The sequence below is a fragment of the Photinus pyralis genome, unplaced genomic scaffold (genome assembly GCF_008802855.1).
Source record: "Photinus pyralis isolate 1611_PpyrPB1 unplaced genomic scaffold, Ppyr1.3 Ppyr1.4_LG10, whole genome shotgun sequence".
NCBI lineage: Eukaryota > Metazoa > Arthropoda > Insecta > Coleoptera > Lampyridae > Photinus > Photinus pyralis.
In genome coordinates this window covers 20,434,999-20,447,723 of record NW_022170250.1, presented here as the reverse complement: position 1 = coordinate 20,447,723, position 12,725 = coordinate 20,434,999, and the positions used below count along the sequence as shown (strand labels likewise).

The 12,725-nt window shown below is 34.9% G+C and overlaps 2 protein-coding genes across 2 annotated transcripts in view; one reads left to right on the top strand and one right to left on the bottom strand.

The window, feature by feature from the left end:
• The window catches only part of LOC116162444 (synaptotagmin-4), a 43,110-nt gene that overhangs the window by 15,869 nt on the left and 14,516 nt on the right, over positions 1–12,725 (bottom strand). The window lies entirely within an intron of this gene.
• On the top strand, positions 9,706–10,664 carry LOC116162445 (Golgi phosphoprotein 3 homolog sauron-like). The gene has a single exon (XM_031476063.1). The coding sequence runs from the start codon at positions 9,787–9,789 to the stop codon at positions 10,615–10,617; it is 831 nt and encodes a 276-aa protein (XP_031331923.1). The 5' UTR covers positions 9,706–9,786; the 3' UTR covers positions 10,618–10,664.

The following is a 12,725-nucleotide window of genomic DNA, read 5'->3' as shown; positions in this document are numbered from 1 at the left end:
TAAAAAATCAACTTTTTGGCGCACCCTAAGTAGCTACCTTTAGGCTATAAGAACCAAGAACTCGGTAAAGCCTAAGCGGCAGACAAAATTACTGAACATACCGGAACTGTGGTAGAATGATTGACAGATCCTCAAAGACAAAAAAGTCATAAGAAAATAAAATCAGAAGTGAAAATGACCAGTACAGTTCAAATAAAAAAAAGGCGACTCAGCGCAAAGTACCGCCACCCATCAGTGTGGGTGAAATAGAAATGACCGTGACCGTGGAGAATCGGTCAACAACGCTTGGAATCTTGACTTACAAAAAGCCCGTTTCCACACTAATTGTTTTTTTTTCCGAAAAAATTTGTCACCCCAGAAAATTGTTTTCGAGCCCATTCCCCTAAAACGATGGTGAACCGTTATTTGACAAGCACCTTCTGTGAAAATTGTGGTTCGAATTCATCTTCAATTAGAAAAGTAGATGAACGGTTTAGGCATTTGACCGTTCCCTAATCAAATAGGGGTTTAGATTAAAAATTTGGGTCTCTTTGGTCCAAAATGATCTCAATGATCAAAAGATTCATGTTTGAGTTTTCGCTAATCAAGAACCAAAATGCAACAAGCGTAAGGACAAAAGTTTAGGTGTGGAGAGTGAAAAAAAATGTTGCTGTATTCTTTTTCGTAAGTGACGCAGAAAAAATTCTATCCCTGGTATGAGCCTCGACACCATAACGAACCAAACAGTGAAAAAGGTAGAATAATCACTCTTAAGATAAAGATTTAGTAGTGACACAGCCGTTGGGGCGGATAAAGTGGCCACAATAGCGATGGCACGAAGGCTACACTTATCTTGTACAAAAGACCTAAAAGGCATAAGGCAGAAAAGAAAGAAGCGATGTGACAAGAGAGTGATCCGGTCTATATATGTATGTGGAGTGGCCAATCATCGCCAACAGGTCTATAAAGAAAACCCCACTATGCTAGACAAGCTGGAAGACCAGAGTGCCACCAACAAGAAGATTCCGAACTTAGCGAACATATTTTTGACACCTAGACTCTAGAGGAACCAAATAGAGCCAACAAATTATAACCTCAGAATTTGGACATGGAACGCTAACGGAATCACCAATCAAGACCCGAGAACTCAAGTTCCTTCCATGTACCCCGTCGTATAGAAGCTTTTCGCACGGCTACAGATTCTAAACAATTTTCAGAAGCCTTACAATGTTTTTAGAATTTCCTTAGGAGTTTCCTAAATTCTACTTAGGAGCTTTTGAGAGTTTTTCTAAAGTCTTCTTGGGATCCCTTCAATGTCTCTTAATTTCTACAGATAAGCTTGAACTCATTATTTTAATTTTTAATTTTTTTAAAAATTGGAACAGCATGCCGGATAGTCTTTTCAGATGAAACAAAAAAAACCCAAACCCTCCAAAGTAATTTAAGGTTTAACCGAATGCACAATAGAAATCGGGCATACCGCTGAATTTAGTTTTCATTTAGTTTCTGGAAATTTTTTAATTTAAACACGGTAGCTTTAAGCGAAAAATAATCCCTTAGATCTCGCATTAGTCTTTTAAATTCTAAAGTCCTTTAATATAGCTTTCATAATTAATAAAAATCGGAACAAAACTATAAAAGTTATTTAATGTCAAACCGGGTTCCAAATAAAATGTTCCAGTCGTGTATAATGTACATCCTAGGACAATATTTTATATCTTCTTCCAATTATATTCAAAGGGATAAACATTTCAAACTAAATTAGGATCTACAGTAGGCAGTTCCTCGGATGTCATTACCCATTAGATTCTATACATCTCCTTTCATATAATATCTGTTCCATCATTTATTATTTCTACCTTATCCATAATAAATGAGTGTGTTTTCAGCTTACCCCGCCGGCGTAAATGTATTTTCGTTTCATCCTTCTGTACATCCAATATTTAACCGTGCAAACAACGAGAGATCCATTTAAAAAGTTCTCTCTCTCTCTGCGGTGTATTTAGAAAGTTACTTTCGTTAAATAATGGCAAAAAATTGCCCTACATCATCCCACCTAAAAAAGTTTTCGGGATATTCGTTTACTAATAGCGCAAAATGGAAAGAACGCTTTAGTTAAAAGTATTGATCACTACTTTATATTCTTTCTTGTAGTTCACCCGAGTTCCAGTTTCTGCGTAATTGTTTTCTTGAAACTTTCACAAACTAATTATCGATCGAACGCTTGTTACGCGTGATTCAGAACAATTTATACTAATAATTCTGCGGGATCTGTGCTTATAAGCTGTAGAAAGCTTCGTTCGTGCATAATTATAAGCGAAATATACATTCAAAGTAAGGGTGGTTTACACTTTACAAATTTAGCATCAACATTTTCCCAAACAAATATGATTAAAGGAGTCTCTTGGAAAATCAGTAAATTATCGTCATTCGTGTGACCCAGGATAGTTGGATGATCTGGAATAATTGAGTGTAAGTTGATATATTCTTCCAGAGTGTATGCATATGCATTGGGGAACTAGTATAGCGTTCATTACTTCAGATTGAAGATAAGAATCTACTACCCAAGAAAAGAGGCCATCATTACGAAAACCATAAATGATGCAAAGACATCCAAGGAAGTGGACAATGGACAGACACTGAAGAATAAATTGTTTACGTACTTTACGAAACAAAGTTAAAGAATTAACCAGGTTAGATGAAAAGATTTTTGATTTGATGATGATATACAAAGCTACGGAAGAAGAACTGGAAGAAGAAACTTCAGGGGATCAGCAAGGTATCAAGGGAGAATTTACCAATGCATCTTCCTAGAAGAAGCTGAGTCTTCTGCTAACTTTGCCGTTTGCCGTTTTTTGGAATCAAGTAGTGCATTGTTTTCTGATGGAGAAAAAGCTTGACACATCATAAATTATAGAAATATTGATTAAATTTAGCTTCGTGAAGATAAGCTATCTATTTAATTTTATTCAAAGAAAGAAAACGTTTGGAAAATAGCCCTCAAAGAATCGATCGCGGCAGGACCTCATTATGTTTTAATTTTTAATTTACAACATGAGGATCTAATCCATATAACATAAATAAAATTCGTGTAATACTGATAAGTTGATCAGCTGATATATATTCGTGCGTGGTGGGTTATTATAAATCACCGATTAATTGCTTAATAAATAAATCTTATTAAAATTCGGTCTAAGCTCAATCTTATTTAGAATAAATTAAACAAATATAGCAAATGAGCTCCTTGGCATTGCGTATTATATGACGAAGGGTATATACTCATTTTGAATTTCATGCAATTCGGTTCATAACTAGTGCCAAAAGGGCCTTCCTTATTTTTTGACCTACATTGCCAATTCACGAATTTCAATCGTAATCTGTCCTTTCGTTTTCGAGATATCGTGCTAATGGACAAACGAAAAGACACCGCAAAATTATGAACTCGATAGGACCGGCGTCAAATTAGCCCCTCACTTTTGGAATTTTCAGAGTATTTCTATTGCAATCGTTTATTGGTCGTTTGTTGGTGTTTGTTAGATCAATTTTGACGTTGGTTGACCGTTATTTAATTATTCAAAATTCAAAAAGTTTGGGCATATAGTTAGTCCCCTTCTTTTCGAATTTTCACAATATGTTTATTGCAATCGTTTATTGGTGTTTGTTAGTTACATTTTCACGTTTGTTGGTTGATCGATGTTGCATTGTTCAAAATTCAAAAATTTGAGTGTATAGTTAAACTCCCCCCCCCCAAGTTGCAATATTTCATTTTTATTACTTGTAATCTTCAGCATAAATTTTCAGAATAAATTTTGTAAGTTTTGGGCGTGAAGTTAGTCCTCGGCATTCACGTTTGTTCTTTGATCGTTATTTAATTATTCAAAAATTCAAAAATGTGGTGTCCATATCGATGTAACGTTACCGTTTTCAAACCACATCCAACCTTTTTATTTGAAACTTAAAAACTCTAAAAAATTCAGAACATTAGTGCCCTAATTTGATAGTTAATACTTCTTCCTTTTGCTATTAAAGATCAACTTTGCAATTAAATTTGTCGACCAAATATCCTTTGTACAGTTTTCGACGATGTGGTCATTGTGGGCGTACCACACCAACAAACGATTGCAATAAAAATATTTTAAAAATTCCAAAAGTGGGGGCTAACTTTACGCCCAACTTTGAATAATTAAATAACAGTCAACCAACAAACGCAATCTAACTAACAAGCACGAACACACGACCAACAAACGATAGCAATAAGAATATTCCAAAAATTCGAAAAATAGGGGGCTAACTTGACACCGGTCTCGATTGGAGTTTATTAATAAATGTACCATATGTTTTCGTGGAATAATCTCCATTCTCGACCACGAATTGTAATTGAATATTTTTTCGAACTTTCATAAGCTAATTTCAAATTCTGGATTTTCATGTTCAAAAACCCCCAGATACTACTTTTTGTTTTTCTTTTTCGCACCCTCATTTAGAGGTACAACGTCAGTTCGTGGTAGGAATTTTGAAAAACTATTTGCAAAATCGGAACATATTCAAAGACGTGCAACCAGTCTTTTTAACTCTTATGGTTGCTGAAAAAAAATTAAGGAAGAAATGAAATTTTACCACTATTTTTAGAGTGACTATCAAACGAAACACGTTGAACCCTCGGTTTATTTGCAAAAAGTACTTGTTTCGATACCCTATATAACCCAATTTTTTTTACATACTTATTATTTTGTTTATTAATGAATAAACAATGCTTAAGCTTATATGTAACACTGTGTACACTGTACAAGTCAACTCATTATATGCCCGACAGTTATGCAGCCCACCTTGCATAAAGCAGTATAAACAAAACACCAGCCTGAAGTTACATTCGCTTTTTTTTAAGGACATTTGCTTTTGGGATAGTACCAACCTAAATGGGGAAACAAAAAATAACTAGGACCGGGCTGAAGTTACATTCGTTTTTTTTAATCAACGGCCTTTTTAGAAAAGAGCCCTAAACATCGACAAATTCGTCCCCAAAGTTGAGTGTGTGAGTGAATGAGTTTTGCACGCGGAGGATAAGGGCTCTGTGGTGGCCCAAGGGCTCACCTAAAAGCCTCTACCTATCGTTTTTTCCAAAGTCGCCCACAGTTCGAAAAATTCCCTTTTGTTTGGTCAATGGCGCGGTATACGAATATTGCAAGTTGCAATTCAAAATTAATTTATTAAAATTGAGTGAGTTTTGCACGCGGAGGATAAGGGCGCCGTGGAGGCTCAAGAGTTCACCTAAAATCCCCTACCTATCCTTTTTCGAAAAGTGTCGTACAGTTCGAAAAATTCCCTTTGGTCAATGGCGAATTTTAATAAATTAATTTTGAATTGCAACTTGCATTATTCGTATACCGGGCCATTGACCAAACAAAAGGAAATTTTTCGAACTGTGGGCCATTTCTCGAAAAATGACAGGTAGAGGCTTTTAGGTGAGCCCTTGGGCCACCACAGATCCCTTATCCTCCGTGTGCCAAACTCACCCACTCACACACTTGCGCAATTTGTCAACTTCGGGGACGAATTTGTCGAGGTTTAGGGCTCTTTTCCAAAAAGGGGATGAAAATTTGTTCCGGTGCCATCACTTTCAAATAGTGATGTGGATCGTAAAATAACGATTTGTAAATTACATAAAAACGGTTATATTACGCGTAACTTACAAGAGGTCGGTTTTTTTATGTAATTTATGTCTTTTATGAAACTTACGTAACTTACGTTTTTAATTTAAAAAACCGTAATTTTTGTAAGTTACATAAATGTAATACCTATTTGATACATTTTGATCGGTACGCACAGACCATCAACGGTACTACCAACGCAAACGATTCACCGTTGAATTTAGTTTGGCTTAATGAAGATGATACAGCCTCTAATTCGCGATCTGGAGCTTATTCCTCCAAACGACGCGTGATGGCGAAATACCTACTGCTTGGGTATTTTATTTAATACACCAAAATATATAATTTAACAAGTGTTTTTATTTTCAAACACTCACAAAATTCAAAAAGGGTTATACAATATTGAAAAAAAAACATAAAAAAGATAAATGACAGGTAATTTTACAAAAATATTTGTAAATTACATAAAAAACATAAATTACTGGTAATTTTACTGTAAAATTATGTTTTTTTTTTTAAAATGGTAAGTTACATAAATTACATAAAATACATAAAAACTTTTGATCGAATTGATTTGGATTCTACGCACCAAAATTAATAAGAAAAAGTGTTTTCCCGAGAAATTTTGGTGAAGTCGATTTTTGGTAAAAAAGGAAGGTTTATACACCGCCTTTTTTTGAGCCCCGAAAAAAAAAATTGTCTCAGATCGACCCGGAAACAAATGTTCTTATAGAATGTGGCCTGTAGAATCCATAATTTCAAACAGTTCCAAGATTGGGCTACTAGTTCAAAAGTTACAGCCCTTTGAATTTTTTTTCGAAATTGGTTTCTAGTCTATAACTTTTGATTGATCGAAAAAGTACGAATTGTTTTAGATTCTACGCACCAAAATTAATAATAAATAGTGTTTTCCCGAGAAATTTTGGTGTAGTCGATTTTTGGTAAAAAAAGGAAGGTTATACACTGCCTTTTTTTGAAGGCCGAGAAAAAAATTGTCTCAGATCGACCCGGAAAAAAATTTTCTTATAGAATGTGGCCTGTAGAATCCGTAATTTCAAACAGTTCCAAGATTGGGCTACTAGTTCAAAAGTTACCCCCTTTGAATTTTTTTTCGAAATTGGTTGCTAGTAGTGATGTGGATTGTAAAATAACGATTTGTAAGTTACATAAAAAACGGTTATATTACGCGTTACTTACAAGAGGCCGGTTTTTTAATGTAATTTATGTCTTTTATGAAACTTACGTTTTTAATTTAAAAAACCGTAATCTGTGTAAGTTACATAAATGTAATACATTTTGATCGGTACTACCACTCAACGGTACTACCAACGTAAACGATTCACCGTTGAATTTAGTTTGGTTTAATAAAGATGATACAGCCCCTAATTCGCGATCTGGAGCTTCTTCCTCCAAACGACGCGTGATGGCGAAATACCTACTGCTTGGGTATTTTATTTAATACACCAAAATATATAATTTAACAAGTGTTTTTATTTTCAAACACTCACAAAATTCAAGAAGGGTTATACAATATTGAAAAAAAAACATAAAAAAGATAAATGACAGGTAATTTTACTGTAAAATTACGGTTTTTTTTAAAAAAAATGGTAAGTTACATAAATTACATAAAATACATAAACAATTGGTAATTTTACACGTAATATTACGCACTTTAAAAAAACGTGTAATTTAACATCACTACTTTCAAAGGCCGTTGATTTAAAAAAAAACGAATATAACTTCAGCCCGGTCCTAGTTATTTTTTGTTTCCCCATTTAGGTTGGTACTATCCCAAAAGCGAATGTCCTTTAAAAAAATAGCAAATGTAACTCTAGGCTGGTGAAACTGTCTTTAAAGTGTTTTTTCAGTTACTAGAATTTTACTCATTTGCTGTGAATCGTCAAATTCAATACGAAAATGTGTGAAATTTCAATTTCTTTATCTGAATAATGAACAGTGGTGTAATTAAGTTTCTTCTATGTATACGTTAACATATTTAACTTCATTTGTACAATTAAAACATTACAAGTTCTTTTTCTGGTGTAATTCCACCATCAACATGAATTTTTTTAAGCTGCTGTGAATTACGCCAATTGACGGAATTTGCTTATCGGGATAACTTAGCAGCAAATAAATCCTGTGGTTATTGAAATACATTTCTCCCATTTCCATTTTCTCTTGGTTTGTCTACATTTTATTAGTAAATAATTAATAATTTTAATTTAATAAATAATTCCGATACTGATATTTATTGAAAAGCATTTGCAAAAGATGAAAGAAAGTGAGATTAGTTGCATATTTTAAGGGAAGAATTGAATGTAGGAGATTATTTGTATATTCACGTTAAAATTTACGCACTGTATATTTAAAAGTAAATGTTTAAATCACGTTTTTACAATTATACGAGTACAAATTAAATTATGTCGTTAATTTTTGATAATACAGCATAATCAAACGAACTGATACAACGTTTTCTTCACTAAAAGTAGCAAGAAAATTGCAGTAATTCAACCGTTTTAATCCAGAATGTCCAATATCACAGTCAACATTTGTTCAGTAATTGCTTTTTATTGTTTACTGAGTTTTCCACGTATCCTGAAGCAATACGGTGGATGATTTCGAGCTGTTTCAGGATATCTATATCGGCATCTTGCTGAAAGTGTTTTTCCAACCGGTTGAACTGTACACGTGTTGTTCACATAATGTACAGGAAACGTGCATAAGATGTGTTACTTTTTTTTAAGATTTCGTATATTTTGTGCATATGTGAACAAAATTTGTTTAGTTACTTGAACAATTTTTATCGATAACTTTTTTGTGTTTCTAACAATAAATAATAAACGAAAACTCACGTTCTATGCAAGTAACTTTAATAATGCTATGCTTCTGCAAGAACCGGTCATTCGAAATAAGAGCAACGTAAAATTTTGTTTGGGACCCGCCTCATAAGCAATTATACTCTTCCCAGTTTATCCCTCATTTGTACTTTTTTGAGGATTTCACTTACGAAAAGGCATTACCCATCGGTTATCATAAACATTTTTTTATATTGTGGAAAAGGCAGCACTTTGCTGTGAAAAATTTGCATACCTTTGAAAGGCATAAAGAACACTATAATTCTACCAAACGATAAAATCTAAAAAACTATAGTTATTTATTTATTTCCCCTCTCTTGTTCTGGACCCTCAACAGGCTTGCGCCCAATTACAGAGTGACTGGCATAATGACATGATTAAGGAAAAACCGAGGGAAATACCCAACATAGTTTCAGTATTGACTGTCAATCAAAACCAAATTACTGGAACTTTGAGGTTTCTGGGTGGGCTAGCTTGAACTCTAATGGGAATCCGAAAATTTTGTCAAAAAATTGTCTCGAATATATTCTTTATCACTTGGAATAAAAATAATACTCTCAATGTTTGCCTATTGAAGAAAAAACAAAGGCACATGTGACGCAACCTTTGCGGGAAATATGACGTGTTTGTTCTAGAATGTTCGACAAAATTCGCGAGCACTCGAGAACAGTCGAGTCTGCTATATAAGCAAATTGCATTGCGTTTCAAGACAGTTCCAATTTATACAAAAAAATTCAACTTCGGGTTTTTGCGGTAAGGAAGAGATTTAGAAGAACTACCTAGGACCTATAGTATCTGTCTGTCAGTCTAAATGTCCACTGAGCCGAGATGTTAAACTTGTACTTGCCATACATAGACCAAAGGGAACCTACTCTCTTCAGTTCGGCTCCAGAACATCACCATGAGCATGTGTGGTGCTCTTCCAATGATTACAACGTACTGCAAATCTGTGACCTGTTTTATTCAAAAGCAATTAAAGAGTGCTATTAATAACTACTTCCAACCACAAAGTATGATTATTCTTATCTTAGATAATGCTCAGGTATATTACGCATGAAGATTATAATAAAGAACATACAGCACACGTAAGAGAAATGCGTATTGGATGAGTAGTAGATCGAAAAAGCAACTTCAACGCGACACAAAAAAAAATAAAACTTCAAAATATGTTGTAATGTTCCCATTTTAAACAAATACCTGATAGCCGATCGTATCAAAACTGAATTCCACACGGGGAAACAAAAACCACAAGAAAATAAATATTGTTGTCAAGTAAAACGTCAAAGTAAATTTCTACACCAATTATGACACATTTAGGTTTATTTCAACGCAAACATTTGAGTTCTTCCGAAAGTCATTTATTAGAAAATTGTGTGCTTGAAGACCCAGAAGATCCCTCGGGTGTGAGACTAACACTAACCGAACAAGTGTTTCTTCTCGGGCTTAAGGATCGCGAAGGTTACGTGTCGTTTTGGAACGATTACATTTCAAGGGGACTTCGCGGGTGCATTTTGATCGATTTGTTCTTGCGCGGAAGGATCAGACTGGTGGATAGAGCTGGTCGTGCAAAGTCTGTGTTAACTCGTAAAGTGGTTTTGACAAATGACGTGCCAACTGACGATCCGTTGCTTGACGAGGTGCTAAAATGGATTAAATTAAGCCAGGAACCGCACACCGTACCGGAGTGGATCGACTACATGTCCAGTGAGAATTGGTTCCAACTTAAGTATCGTTTGCGGAATGTACAAAATCGCATCGCGAAGGCTCTAGTGGAGAAAGGCGTGTTGAAGACAAGTATTCAAAACTTCTATTTGTTCAGTATTACTACGCATCCTCTTTTGGAAAATGTTACAAAGGCGAAGATTGTGACAAGCTTACAAAATGCAATTTTAAAGAAATGGTCGTACGATGCGATTCGTATGGATAAAAAGCTACTGGCACTAATATTTTTGGCGCATGCTAGTGGGGTACTTGATAACGCGCTGGAAAGCCTCGGAAATGAAGATTATCGCATCTGTAAGACGAGGATTGTAAATTTGTTGCGGTTAGACTTCGAAAGACAGGCGTACAAATCCGATGAAGATGCCCTTATGTGGGCTGTAATTTATGCCTTAGCGAAAAATGATTATATCTGAACTGTAGTCCACAATATTAACAGCAATAAAATCACTGTTGTAAGGTGTACTTTGATGCTCATACCAATTTCATTACTCAAGTCGAAGAGGATGCCAGGGTTACACTTTAGCTCTGTGAGAAAATTTGCCGAATTCATGTAAAATATTGAGGTTGTATTGTATCTATACACCTGTTCCTTTACCAAAACTGCGATCTTATCGTTTCAACGACGTTCGATCTTTTGTAGATTGAAATTTTTTTGAAATTTGTTTCTTTTAAATGATCATACATTATTGAAAATATATATTATGCCCAAGGTGCTTAAGCCAAAACTTGTCTGCACCTTGCGAAAAATAAAAAAAAATAGGGAATGGATCTAGGAATGGGTCTTTGGTGACTCAAAAAAAATGTACATAGTTTAGCTATTACACAATACTAGAAAAGGGCAGGGAATAATTTAAAAACGAAAAAAGAATCTATTATTGAAAAAGCTGATGTATTGCCGACCTGGAATACGATCGAAGCCAAACTTTTATGCCTCTTTTTAGTCCAGGCCCTAGAGCTCAAAACAGGGGTCCACCTTGCAAATTTCTGAGACAAAGAACCAAGATGCAAGGTTTCTGTTTTTTGGGTCGCTGAATCCGAATTTGACATTTGCACAAAAATCCGCATGACGCGGGAGCTGCCATCTTAGAAAAATGGCTGAAAATCGGCGGTTTTTCCACAAAACCCGAAATAACTCATTTGGTATCGGTTTTTTGGCGAAAAAACTTCAGTAATAAATTATAGTACATAAAATTTCCTTTGAAATGAGCCCTTGTTGATGAAAATCAGATAAAAACTAACGCCACTACAGTGGGACGAAATTCGGCCCAAAAATGAAGTTTTCGCAATTTTCAATATTTCGCGCGCAAAATAACGGAACTGACGTCATTCACAAGCAGTATGCTCTCCGAACGTGAGGAGCTTTTGAAGAACATCCAATTACCTTTAAAATGAGCCCAAGTTTGTTTAAATCGGACGAAAATTGACATCGCAACATCGTCGTTTTAAAATTTTTATTCACAATTTACAACATGATTTATGCATTGAATGATTCAAAAGGCCTTACTCACTAAAACCCCCGCCGCTCAGGTTGTGTTTTGATTAAGTTGATCTGTGTATTTTAAGAACTGTACAAAAAATGTATACAGTAGGACCGTAGATTACCAACGAGGGTGCCAACTTTGAATGTGCTCGTAGAAAAAATGCAAGAAAAGATCAACTATACGGGTGGAAGCAAGGAATTGTTGAAACTTTTTGATATTTTTTGATAAAAAGTATCATAAGAAGCGTAGGTTGTTAATGGAAAGAAGTGACATCGTAGCATGACATTTTCGGTATTTAAGAAACGTAAGAGACCTGTTATATACTTGAATGAGCCCTATATATCCACCCATCGTATGGAGTGAGTAAATGCTGGCAATCCGATGAAGTATCGAGAGTTTATCAATCCAATAGGGATGGTCAGAGGTACATCATAGATCATGCTGGTGGTCATTCTGGTTTTGTAGAGGATGGTTTGTTGTTGGTCAAGTAACAATAGTGATTGAAAAAAGTTAATAATACGAACAAGGGTTGTCAACCTCTGTACTGTAACAAATTGTTGTAAAGAGTTACGCATTTTCGGTATTTTCTATTTAAATTTCCAAATTTTCTATCTGGACCCTCCCGTCAAGAGCGTCCCCATTCGATTCTTTTTTCTAAACAAGGACTGTTGTGTCTTTTCGCTTTTTGCTGAAATTTATAAAAATTTCTGAAGCACTTTTTTCACAAATGAAACACTTTTTTATGCTTTCTGGTTCCATATTGAACGCTCAATCACCGAAAACACACTGGAAAGAAGAAAAAAAAACATAACTAATGGCCATTTGCACCGACAAACTTAAGCGTTGCTTAAAATCCATAAAAACGATTATTGAGACAATGGTTGTCATGGATTTTGAAGCTACCCTAAGTTCAGCTTAAATTTTTCGGTGCAAACGGCCATAAGTATTCCAAAAGCTGGATAGCAGGACGTTATGTTCTATAAACAGGAAAATCCGATAGCAAAATTTGACGGCAATACGCAAAAAACAAACCATTTTTT